Source organism: Chiroxiphia lanceolata, chromosome 12 (genome assembly GCF_009829145.1).
Source record: "Chiroxiphia lanceolata isolate bChiLan1 chromosome 12, bChiLan1.pri, whole genome shotgun sequence".
Classification (NCBI taxonomy): domain Eukaryota; kingdom Metazoa; phylum Chordata; class Aves; order Passeriformes; family Pipridae; genus Chiroxiphia; species Chiroxiphia lanceolata.
The window spans coordinates 15,894,473-15,907,638 of NC_045648.1; the positions used below are offsets into that span (position 1 = coordinate 15,894,473).

Genomic DNA, 13,166 nt, shown 5'->3' on the forward strand with positions numbered 1-13,166 from the left:
GCTTGTGTAATAGCCAGGCACGAGAGCAGAGTCCTCTTCCAGGTCAGACCAAGAGTGTCAATCTGCTGGAGGGCGGGAAGGCTCTGTAGAGGGATCTGGACAGGGTGGATTGCTGGACCAAGGTCAGTCTGATGAGGTTCGACAAGGCCAAGTGCCAGGTTCTGTGCTTGGGTTGCAACAACCCCATGGAATACTCCAGACTTGGAGATGAGTGGCTGGAAAATGGCTCAGCAGGGAAGGACCTGGGGATGCTGGTGACAACCGCTGAACATGTGCCCAGGTGGCCAAAAAGGCCAGCAACATCCTGGCTTATACCAGCAATAGTGGGACCACAGGCGTAGGGCAGTGACTGTCCCCCTATGCTGGGCACTGCTGAGGCCACACCTCACATCCTGGGGTCAGTTCTGGGCCTCTCATGACAAGAGACATTGAGGGGCTGGAGTGTGTCCAGAGAAGGGAACGGCGCCAGGGAAGGGGCTGGAGCACCAGGAGCAGCTGAGGGAGCTGGGGGGGCTCAACCTGGAGAAAAGTATACTCAGGGGGACCTTCTTGCTCTCTCCAACTCCCTGACAGGAGCATGGAGCCAGATGGGGGTCGGGCTCTGCTCCCAGAGAACAAGGACAGGATGAGAGGAAATGGCCTCAAGTTGTGCCAGGGGAAATTTTCTTCATGGAAGGCATTGTTAAGCTTTGGAACAGACTGCCCAGAGCAGTAGTGGAGCCACCATACCTGGAAGTGTTCAAAAACCATGTGGATGTGGCACTTGGGGACATGGGTAAGTGGTGACCATGGCAATGCTGGGTTAACTGTTGGACTCTTAGAGGGCTTTCCCAACCTTGATGATTCTGTGACTCTAAGATAGGATATTTGGTTATCTGTTCGTTTTTCTCCTCAGGAGCAGGGCAGATCTCATAACTTTTATTTTCTCATTAGTAGAACAGTGGCTTTGCCAGGAGTGAGTAACAGGATGGTTTTGGAAAAAGAAAAATTTTGTTGCGGCCAGTTGGAAGGACAGAAGCAGAATAAGAAATGAAATGTCGTGAAAGGGAGAAGGTGAGGCAGTGGGATGAGAAGGCGTGAAGGGACCTGAAGCCAGTGGATTGTGTCCTTGTAGAAGAGAGCAGAGCTGTCAGCAAAGGATTTACTAATTGTGTTTTAATAAAGGCAGAGCGGTGACACCTCAAAAGCTGTTCCTGTTACAGTGAGGCAGAGGACACAAAGCCAACTTGTTCCTCTAAATTTAGGGGTGTAAGCTCATAAAATGAGTTGGCAGATGCTGAGAACGTGAGTGAACACATCTTATATGTCCTGGTTTCCACATGTTCCTCGTTCCCTGCACCCTTGTTCCCTGCTGTCCCTTTTCCAGAGGATGAGCCCTTTATCCCGATCTGTGGTAAAGCCAGCAAAGTTTTCTGCTGCTGAAGGCTCTACTTTTTACACAGTCTGAGGGTGGAAGCTGATGAGCTCATATCCGTATGTTTATAACATGTCATTTGAGAGTCCTGGAGGATTTTGACTTTGAAGTCATGTGGGAAGTAGCAGATCTTGTCTGGAAAGTGCTCTCCAGATCAGGAGACTCACCAGACGTATTACACAGGCACATGGGGTGGGTGTTGGAAAACCCAGTGATAAGGCATATGCCTTATCCTAAAGCAATGATCTTGGAGCTGCTTTGAGGAATTGAGGTCCTATGTCTGTAGACAGCAGGGTGACATCACCCATCCTAACAGAAAATGGGGCTTTCTTGAAGGTTTCTTCTTAAAAGAAGAAAAAAGGAATTGTAGGGCTGCTTGTTGGGGTGTTGCTCCATCTGCCAGGCATTTGCAGTTTGATTTCTGGCATGTATTGACTCTTTCATGGATCAAAACCACACACAGACCCAGACTAGAACTGCTTGCTTTGATTTGAAGTAGAGGGAGTTCATTCACAATTTCAGACTGGACAGATTTCTGAAATCATACCACAAACCAAGAGTTGGACAACTCTCATTCATATCCTGGAAGGGTCTCCAGAGTAACTCAAGGAGATCAAAGAAGTTTTGAGTGCAAGGGAAGTGAACTTCTCCTTGGAAGGGTAGGAACAAGGGTGGCTTTGACTTCTTCACAGCAGTCTCTCATTTACTTGTCCTATCCTATGGCTGCTCTCAGACTGAAGGCAGGAAACCAGGAGGCTCTGAGCAATGTCTGGGCCATAACGAGGAAGTGGTAAAGTGATTAAAGCTTCCTTCACACTGCACTGTGTTACTGATCTCAACACCAACAGCAGCTGCCTTCCAGTGCTACCTGGAAATGTCCAAGGCCAGGCTGGACAGGGCTTGGAGCAACCTGGTCTAGTGGAAGGTGTCCCTGTCCACAGCAGGGGATGGAATGAGATGAGCTTTAAGGTCCTTTCCAACCCAAACCGTTCTATGATTCAACACCATCTAGAAGCTGGTTTGTAGCTGTAACACTGCGGTTTTATTGATGGAGGTGAGGTCGTGACTTAGATCTTGGGTCTAAGTGTTTGGAAGTGTGTAGGACACAGAGCTGTTGGTTTTTATTTAGCTAACTGTGCTTCAAGTGATTTCCTTTCAAGCCTTGTGTCTTTCATTGAATAACTGTTCCTGTGTCTCCAACTGTATTGTAGTGAAACGAATCCTGGAATTGGGCTGAGTCACCATTAGGAAAGTATCTTCAAGCAGCTCTGTTCAAATGGAAGTAACTTCGAAGAGCAATCTTGCTGAGTGGGTGGAAAGGTAGGAAGGGAAATCGTTATGAAGAAGTTTGAATCGTGGCAGGAAATCGTCCTGGTGTTCTGAGCAGCCTTTAAATATTAATGTGACTGAATTCAGGTTGCAGTCTGGTCTTCATTCTTCTGCCTCTCCTCCTCCAAATCTGAGTACTTTGCCAGTCCTCCAAGGCCATATTTGACGCCATATTTACTGCTGTTGTTTTAAATACATAGTAACGACAGTGTGAGATCTGTGTGTGATCCCATGTGCTGAGAGCTGGGCTCTGCTCGTAGGCTTGGCCCTAATAAAGAGGTTCTCAAGCGCTTGGTTCACTCATCCATCACTACTCTGAATTCCTGTTTGCGAGAGGCTTTCAGCTGAGAGAGGATGTTTAGTGTTTGCAGACTGTCAGGCGTGACCTTTTCATCCTTCTCCCTGGGGAGACCTCATCCAGATGGGGAGCGGGGGAGGGATGGAGGCGTAGGAGCTCGTAACCGGTAACATCTTATTTCACAAGCCAGAAAATGCGTGGTGGAACTCTGGGCCTGCCTGAGGAAAACGGAGTTACTTGTCCCATCTGAGATGTGCTGAGCAAGGGGTAAACTGAGCAGGGTGTGTGCTCTTGCTAGAGATGTCTTTCTGTTTCCTTTTCTGAGGTCTGGAGTTGTTGCTCATGGGTTATCCAACCTTGATGAAAATAATTACTTTAGTTTCCTAGCGAAATAAATCCTCCTCTCTGGCTTTGGTGGGATCAAGTGTGTTTTCCAAAGCGCTGCTGTTTTTTGCTCCTGGAATTCCTGTGTTCTACTCATCTTTCTCAGGGATCCAGCTCTAGAAGCACTCCAGCATCATAGAATTGTTTGTGATGGAAAAGCCCTCTGAAATCATTGGGTCCAACTGTTCCCCCAGCACTACCAAGGCAACCACTAAGACACGTCTCCAAGTACCACACCCATATGTTTTATCACATGGAAAATGTAGTTTAACTGAAAGTTAAAACAACATTTGACTGCAATGGTCTGTGTCTGCTTCTCTTGCCATAGCAGAGATAAAGACCAAAACTTACCCCACTCCAGCTTTAGCTTTCTAAATTTTATCAGAAACACCTAAATCCATCAGCTGCTGGAGGTCATCTTCACATTAGGTTTCAGTTCCACAGTAAAATTCTGTAGTTTCACTAACTGTCCTTTTCAATGTTGTTTGTTTTGGATTTGTTTTGAAACCAGCCCAGGGATGGCCTGGGGTGGGGTCCAGCCCAAGTGCTTTTCTGACATCTGATAGAGCCTCCTCAGCGCTCCTGCAGACCGGTTCCACAGGGCAGACACAACCGTGCTTGTGTCTACACTGGGCAGGGCACCTGAAGGACGTGGAGATGTCTCTGATGAGAAAGCAGTTCGTCCAGTTTGCTGGTAACGGACGTTTGCTGCTTATCCGTATTCAGCTCTAAGTGTTAAATCTTGAATTAATTGGAGGGACGAGCAAAGCTTGGTAATGTGAAATAATTTCTTGTACATGAACATCTCCAGCTCTCCTGTGTGGGTCAGTGGTGCTGAATCACAAATGGTGTTTCACGTGTTGTTTCGGGAGCATGTTGGGAGCTTGACACTTCAGGTTTTTGGGTCGATGTGGCCAAACCAGTGGTGTGGCTGTGACACAGAGGTTCTCAGGTGACCTGGTGATTTCCAGACCTCCTGGATGTGCTGCAGAGATGCTGTGTGATGTTTCCTGCAGGGATCCACCTTTGTGCAGAGCAACAGGGAGAATTCCAGTGCCTACAGGGGGCCTACAAGAAGGCTGGAGAGGGACTTTTTGCAAGAGCAAGCAGTGATAGGACAAGGGGGGATGGCCTTAAGCTGAAAGAGGAGAGAGTTTGAGAACTGCATCACAAGCATCTCCAGAGTACCTGATATCATCCCCTGATGCAGCATCTTACAGACAAAGCATCCCTCAGCCTTTCCCTTCATTCTGCCAAATGCTTGGGGAAGCTCATGCACTGCCACTGGTACTTCTAGGCAGTCCCCTCAGGCCCTCTGTTCCTACAGAGGCTTCAGAGTTTCATGTGTGAGTGGTAGAACTTCCTCCTGGCTGCCATGGGGCCGAGCTGAACCATTTGGCTGCACTAATGACTCAGTGTGAGTTCACGTCCTAGGAACGGTCCCAGGGTGAAATATTGATCTTCCATGCACTCCCTGGACTGCACTTGTGGGACAGGACCTCCAGGGTCCATACAGCTCCTGCCTGTCTCCTTTGGGCTGGTCCCTGAGCACGGAAGAACCACTTGGCCTGCAGGGGTTGAGAAGCATCTGTCTCTTGTCCCCTTTTGACTAAGTTATCAGGAGTTATAAGGTGCTCAGGAGGGGCGCTGGTCACAGGCTGGAGTACTCCAGAGCTGCTCACCCACAGAGCTGTGGTGGTGCCAGGTTTGGACATATGGGAGGAGAGTTTACTTCAGTTCCTCTAAGAGAACTGTCAGGCTTTGGTTTGCCCATCATGGATGTGGCTGCTGGAGAAGATGGGGATCTGAGCAACCTGCTAGTAGAAGGTATCCCTGCCCATGGCAGGGTGTTGAAAAGAGATGAGATGAGATGAGATGACCTTTGAGGTCCCTTCCAACCCAAACCAGTCTGTGATTCAGTGATTATCTGAATTTCCAAGATCTTGGCTCATGAGTCCCTTATGCAATTTCATTAGAATGTCTGGTTTTCCAACACCTCATTTTTTGGGATAGTTAAATCCTGTGAGCAGTGCGGACCGTGTGTGAATGTAGCTTTCAGGAAACTTTTGGCTTTTTCAAAATAATCTTGCTTTGGCTACTGATTTTGGTCATATCTGTAATACAGCGGTTTCAATTAGCAAATATATCTGAGGTCGATTTGGAGTTGGACTTCGATGGTCCTTGTGCATCCCTTCCAACTTAGGTTATTCAGGATATTCTAGATCAATTTGGAAAGAGGTAAAAAGAAGGAGAATTTGACTTCAGTGCTTCAAAATTTTCTTCTCTTGGCACCTTTCATTGACGCCTTTGTATTTTTTGTCTGGCTTTTGCGTGACACTTTAAAAATATATGAACTGAGAAGAAAAAAAACTTTAAAGGTGGGACGTGTTCTCCTCTCAGTGTCCACCTGACATGCTGGTGTTGTTGGAATGGCTTTGGTTAGCTAGCGTGACATCAGTCCTGGAAACTCCAGTGGAATCACAGAATGATTTGGGTTGAAAGGGACCTTAAAGCTCATCCCATTCCACCTCATGCCATGGGCAGGGACAACTTCCACTAGATCAGGTTGCTCCAAGCCCTGTCCAACCTGGCCTTGAACACTTCCAGGGAGGGGACACAGAGCAAGCAGTGGATGGACAGCACTGAGAACTCTTCATAAGGTTGGGGCTTTTTATCAGAAAACTGTTAATAAAATGATAAAGTCCTCCTATAGCTGTTAAATTCTTTCAGGCCAGGAAAGTTGTGGACATTGGCCCTGTTGTACTTTTCTCTCTTGGTATTTTAAAGTAATGATTTTTATTTCATATATCCTTTTTCTTTTCTCCAGGTAAGAAACCAAAAGTAACCTGCCTTTATTGAGTTCTCAAGAACATAATCGACCCCTTGGTACATTATCAAGATGCATTAGGAAACTGGATCCGGTGCCAAAAGAACTCCATGAGTTTCCATGACTCTCTTGAACCCTGACTGATACTTTTGGATATAAATTTCTGTTCTAAGGAGAAGAGTGTGTACTCCAAATCCTTTCTGCCAGCTTACTGGCAGAGATATTTCACTAAGATCATGGACCATCCTAATAGGGATAAGGATGAAAGGCAGCGGACGACGAAGGGAATGCCAGGAAGGAGCGGGCACGGTTCCCGACCGAGCTCATCAGCATCTTCTGGCGTTCTTATGGTGGGACCCAACTTCAGAGTGGGCAAGAAGATTGGTTGTGGGAACTTTGGAGAACTCAGACTAGGTAAGAAGTAACCGTTTTAGTGGCCTGATTATGCAAATTAGCATTTCACCACTGGAATATAAATATGTAAAACTTACCCTGGCTCGAGAAACGCGTGCGCTTGTCTCGTTTCCCAAGTGTTGAGCTGCCTTACCTGAAGCTTCTGACTCAGAAGATGTAACTCCTAACATGATTTTGATTTGCATAAAGTCAAAGGGAATACACTGGAGAGGCCAAAGATGCAAATTTTGAACAATCCCAACAAATGAAGACTGTTCTCAGCGCTGAATGTCTTGCCTAAGGTGAAAACAAATCTTCTTAACTGTGTGAATTGCTAAATCTTGCTCTCAGATTTTTGTCCATAAGCTAGAACACTCTTTTAAAGTGCTGAGTGAGACTCTTTCCAAGCACTCAGACTCGATTCCACATCCTTCTCTAACCTCACTACCCTAATTCCAGCCCCATCCCAGTCTCCCTGCTCTGTCCCATGTGTTGGACTCGCTGGCAGGAGCAGGGCATGGGATTGGCCATCTGGCTCCGCTCAGCCAGCCCAACAGCCCGTGAATTTTCATGGACTGTTGGTCTCCTAACCTCATCTTGCAGCTGGTCACTCAAACAGATGGTTCCACTAATGCATTGTTTGTTTAGGACTACTCAAGAGCTCAGTGCATTGGGCTCTTAAGTCGTCCTAACCAAACAATGGTTGTGTTTTAAAAGAGGTGGGGGAAGCACCAGTATTGCTTCCTGTAACCAAAGGGTTATAACAAGTAACTATTGATAGTATTTTTGTAGACTCCTACTCGGAATCTATGTCATCTTAAATTAATCTGTGTAGTCTCTCACTCTGAGGTTGGGTTGTCGCATCTCTACAAACTGCTGCTTCTCCACAGTGTGAAGATTAACCAGCTCACTTATGGTGTGTCTCAGTAAACGGGTAGTTTGGTTTCAGCATTACATCAGAGACATTTTATTGATTTGCAGGAGCAGAGATAATGCTCCAGAGGTGGAGAGAAACCAAGGGCAGGGACGGAAACTCCCGTCTTCCTGCACATGAGTATAATTGGCAGCTGAAGATAGGTTTGGATCCTTACAGTGACATAACATGAAAAACTCTATTGCATTCTCAATCCCCCCCAACAGCAAATGTCAGGATCCCCAGGGAGATGTTGAATTGCTTTGTAATCCAAACTCTGCACTGAGGTTCAGTGGCTCTAGTGGATCCCTCCAGGTACAGGTCTCTTGGGTTTATTCAGCTGGTGCCCAAATCACAGAATCACAGAATAGTTTGGGTTGGAAGGGACCTTAAAGCTCATCCTGTTCCACCCCCTGTCATGGACAGGGACACCTTCCACTAGACCAGGTTTCTCCAAGCCCTGTCCAACCTGGCCTTGGACACTTCTGGCGATGGGGCAGCCACAGCTGCTCTGGCCAGCCTGGGCCAGGGCCTCACCACCCTCACAGCCAACAATTCCTTCCCAGTATCCTCTCTAACGCTGCCTCGGGGAGTGGGAAGCCATTCCCTCTTGAATTGGCACTTCAGGCCCTTGTCCAAGGGGCTGTTTGGAACCCCTTTAGGCACTGGAAGGGGCTCTAAGGTCTCCCTGGAGCTTCTCTTCTCCAGGAGAACACCCCCAGCTCTCCCAGCCTGGCTCCAGAGCAGAGGGGCTCCAGCCCTCGGAGCAGCTCTGTGGCCTCCTCTGGACTGGCTCCAGCAGCTCCATGTCCTTGTGCTGTTGGATCCCAGAGCTGGAGGCAGCTCTGCAGGGGGAGTGTCTCACCTGAATGAGGCAGAGGGGCAGAATCCCCCCTCCCCTGCTGCCCCTGGTGGTGCTGGGGCTGCAGCTCCTGTTTCCATGATTCTTTTTCACATTTCTTAAAATTTTAGTGCTACTGGGTTTGTGATTACAGTTTCATAGCATGTACTTCAGAGAAGAGATTTCACTTCTGAAAAAGTCAGTTTACAGAGAAATTAAGTTTTAACTGTGGAAATGCAACACCTGCTAGGTGAGTGGCTGTTTTGCTTTTAATAATACATGTATTGTTAATGCTGGTTAACTAAGAATTTGGGCAATGAGCCACACGTACTGATAACAACCATTAGGTGTAAAGTCCTTCCAGGAGCTGTATTACCCTTTTTTTTTAAACTTCTCTTGCTTTTTGCCTGTCACTATCTTTTAAGAACTCCTGTTTGCTCAAATAGCAGCTATTTCTCTTGCACAGACTGGTGGTAATTATGTCCGGGGGGAAGGAGAAGCTGAAATCCGAGCATGCAAGTCTCTGATAACAGTTTTGTCCTGTGAGGATGAATGGTGTGCCCTCCGCTTTTTGACTTTTTTAATATGGTTTCAGAGAAGTTAAACCCCAGTAGTACAGGCAGAGCAAAGCCTGATAAACAAGGGGAAAAGAGATTTTTCCAGTTCCCTGGAGAGTTTCTCTGTTTTCAAGTGTTGTGTTTTTACTCCAAGCTGCTCTTGTATCAGGGGAGCTGATTGTTCAGGGAGGAGATGGCACGTGCCTACGGAAGCTGTTTGCTGTGAATATCCATCTCCCTGCTCAGGGTTGATCTTTCTTCCTGAAAATACAGATTGCCCCGGGGATATGACTTTTTTGGAGCATGTGGGAGCAGCACAGTCGGATCCCAGCCCATTGAGGAGATGGGATGGGGAGATGAACACGAAACTCAGCATTTGATAGGAGGAAAGGGGGAAATGACCACAGCCTGTGCCAGGTGTTCAGGTTGGATATTAGGAAAAAATTTCTTCACTGAAAGGGTGATTGAGCATCGGAACAGGCTCCTCAGGGAAGTGTTGGAGTCACCATTCCTGGAAGTGTTCAGAGAAGGAGTAGATGTGGCACTGCACAATGTGATTTAGTGGGAATGGTGGGATTCAGTTGAAGACTGGACTTGATGACTGATGACCTTGGAGGTCTTTTCGAACCCTAATGATTCTGTGATCTGACCTAGAATAAGATAGAACAGGGTTAACCAGTGGCTATTTCTTCAGACAGGCTGCAGAGGAGGGGGCCTTGGAGGGCTTTGGTTCCCAACTGGCTCACCCTACTAGCAGGAATATGGTGCTAGCAGGGAGCAGGCGGTCCTGTTTGCCATTCCCATGTCAGATGCTGATGGATTTGGGATTTCATTGCCTTCTGTGCAACACCAAATCGTGCAACTCCCTGGTATCTGCCGAGTCAAACCTCATGCTGCCTCAGGAGCTGGAGCACCAGGAAATTTTTTCCCAAACGCTGAACCATGAGCCATGGTAGGGATAAATAAGCCTCCACAAAAGTCTCTTTTTTTCCCTCTGTTTGATATCCTTATTTAGTAATGCAATTAAATAGGAACTAATGTAAAATTCTTATTGCAGTTTCAGTAAGTTGGGGGGTTTTCTAAAATAAGCATTAAGTTCTGGATAGAACAGATCATAGAATCACAGAATAGTTTGGGTTGGAAGGGACAGTGAAAGATCATCTTGTTCTAACCTCCTGCCATGGGCAGGGACACCTTCCACTAGACCAGGTTGCTCCAAGCCCTGTCCAACCTGGCCTTCAACACTTCCAGGGATGGGGCAGCCACAGCTGCTCTGGACAACGTGTGCCAGGGCCTCCCCACCTTCACAGCCAACAATTCCTTCCCAATATCCCATCTAACCCTGCCCTCTGGCACTGGGAAGCCATTCCCCCTTTGTCTGTCCCTCCAGGCCCTTGTCCAAAGTCCCAGCTCTCCTGGAGCCCCTTTAGGCTCTGGAAGGGGCTCTCAGATCTCCCTGGAGCCTTCTCTTCTCCAGCTGAACTCCCTCAGCTCTCCCAGCCTGGCTCCAAAAGAGAGGGGCTCCAGCCTTGGAGCATCTCCATGGCCTCCTCTGGACTTGTTCCAACAGCTCCATGTCCTTCTTGTGCTGTAGACACAGAGTTTTTACTGGAGACCAAATCTTTTTGTTCTAATGCCAACGTTATCTGGCGTTTTCAAAACTGCGTGTCCAAGTATTTAAAAATTACCATTAATGCAGCTTTTCTCCCTACTTTGAGGGTGGAAAAAATAGTTAGGATGGGCTAGATCTGATCTGTATCTTGATTCCTCCCTTGATGGGTTGCTGCACCAAGGAGATTTGGGGAGAAGTCTGTGTTTTTTATGTGCATCCAGAAGTCAGATGTCAGCATGATTCACACAGAGTTCTCCTGAAGATTCAGCACATCTCAGCAGCGAGTAGCAAGCCCCAGACTAGCAGAAAAGTTTCTTATCTGTAGATTGCTGGGTCAGAGCAGGTGGATCTGATCTGGGAAGGTGCCCCCCAAAAGCAAGAACCATCCAGGCTGTAGTTTGGAGCCAGGAGCTTTGCTTCCAAACAAGTAAAACAATCAAATAAATAATTAAAGATGATAATAGCATTGGGTACTGGGGCTGTAGTTCCCAAATAACAAGGCATAATGTGAATATTGGATGAGAACAATGTGGGATGTGGAGGGCGAGAACAGATCCTGGGTAGGGTCTGCACCAGGGGCTGTTAGCAGGAAACATGTGCTCTAAAAGGGACAACAATCAGGCACATCCTGAGTGCCCACAGAGTCTGGTGTGTGTGCAGATGCATCACTTTGTAGATGGCTCGCTTTGGGCTCCTCTGGTGCCTGCAATCTGTCCATGTATTTGCTGTGTCTCACTGCCAGGCCTTGAGAAATCCGCTTGGCGAGGTTTCCCACGTGAATACCCGCGACTTAATGCATCGCTTCTCCTTTGGAATATGTAGTTCATAATTGTCAGTGGAACTCCCCAAAACTGAGGCATGGACTTACTCACTGCTCCATCAAAAGCTTTGCCTCAACTTGAAAGGCTTTTGTTAGCACAGTTATACGGATCGTTTGTCGTACCAAGTTAAGGTGCAGCTTCTGTTCAGGGCTTGTTTCACTGCACAGGTCACTGTCTCCTGGGAGCCTTTGCTCTTCCATCCTAATCTGCCTTGGGGGAGGAGGAAGGATAAACCATTGCACCTTGGACAGTGTGACAGCAAAACTGAGGGGTAGATGTCAGTCTGGAGCCAGCAAAGAGATTTTGGGGATTTGCTTTGCCATTGTAGCTGGCAAAACAAGCATCTCATGCTGTAGCTTTGGGAAGGGTTTGGAGTTCAGAGGCTGGACCCATTTGCACCCCCTTACGTTCAGGATCTTCCTGTAGTGCTCCAGTGGGGATGCAGTGGAGGATGAATTAGTTCATTTACCTTTGGCTGTTGGCCCGATTCCCCAGCCTGGTGTGCTGCTAATCCCAGCTCTTTAACTGAGGAACTTCATTATGAAAATCTAGTCCTCACCCTCATAAAACAGACCATAATAAGATGGATTATGGCTCTGTGTACATGGAGGGTGTTGGCCATGTCCGTTTTGCCTTGAAACAAGTTTGGAAGAGCACTGTTTCCCTGATACCGTTGTCCTGCATTGGTGGGAGAGCACAGGTGTTGATGGAAGGGCTGTGGGTGGAAGTGCACCCCTGCTTTGAAAAGGTGTGATGGAGGTCATGGGATCCATAGAGGCTGGAGTTCTCATGCTTCCCTCCCTGGAGACTTTTGCTGTTCAAAGCATCTGACTTTCTCACATATTTGGGCTGGAGCTTCCCTGGCTCAGTGTCCTCAAACTGAGCACCTTCAACCATGTCCTGGGCTCATCCCCACCAGGGGCAGCAGGTGAGGGAAGGATTCTGCCCCACTCAGGTGAGACCCCCCCCCCCGCAGAGCTGCCTCCAGCTCTGGGGTCCAACAGCACAAGGACATGGAGCTGCTGGAGCGAGTCCAGAGGAGGCCACAGAGCTGCTCTGAGGGCTGGAGCCCCTCTGCTGTGGAGCCAGGCTGGGAGAGCTGGAGGTGTTCACCTGGAGAAGAGAAGGCTCCAGGGAGACCTTAGAGCCCCTTCCAGTGCCTAAAGAGGCTCCAAGAGAGCTGGAGAGGGACTTTGGACGAGGGATGGAGGGAGAGGCCAAGGGGGAATGGCTTCCCAGTGCCAGAGGGCAGGGATAGATGGGATACTGGGGAGAAATTGTTCCCTATGAAGGTGGGGAGGCCCTGGCCCAGGTTGTCCAGAGCAACTGTGGCTGCCCCATCCCTGGAAGTGTTGAAGGCCAGGCTGGACGGGGCTTGGAGCAGTCTGGGATAGTGGAAGGTGTCCCTGCCCATGACAGGGGGTGGAACTGGGCAGTCTTTAACTGTCCCTTCCAAATCATTCTGTGATGTTGGTTGGAGCTCCATCGGGAAGGGGGAGGAGCTACAGCTTCAACTGCCAGTGGGGGTCATTCTCTAGTCCCTCACACAGAGCAGGTATTCCAGGTGTTTTTAGGCTGCCTTCCCTCAGTGTCATCACATCATCTTGCCTTCAGCCATTGCTGCAGCCCAGGTCTGTCTCAGAGGGTGAAGCAGTTCATCTACCATCTCCTTTTCCAGCAGTTTGGCCTTTTAGCCCCTCAATGCTTTCTAATGTCTGAGTATTCCCAATGAAACTACAAAACCTCCTTTCTACACTTTGTTTCCAGTCTGGGCATA

At 48.1% G+C, this 13,166-nt stretch overlaps 1 protein-coding gene across 4 annotated transcripts in view; it reads left to right on the forward strand.

Moving 5' to 3' along the window:
- CSNK1G1 (casein kinase 1 gamma 1) overlaps positions 1-13,166 on the forward strand; it is a 102,742-nt gene that overhangs the window by 35,508 nt on the left and 54,068 nt on the right. For 3 of the 4 annotated variants that reach the window (XM_032699621.1, XM_032699623.1, XM_032699622.1), the window contains one exon: positions 6,253-6,666. In XM_032699621.1, the coding sequence (XP_032555512.1) occupies positions 6,489-6,666 (178 nt within the window). In that variant the 5' untranslated portion in view covers positions 6,253-6,488. Of the gene's footprint in view, positions 1-5,964; positions 6,086-6,252; positions 6,667-13,166 lie in introns of those variants that run through there. The other variant, XM_032699624.1, reaches the window with a different exon arrangement.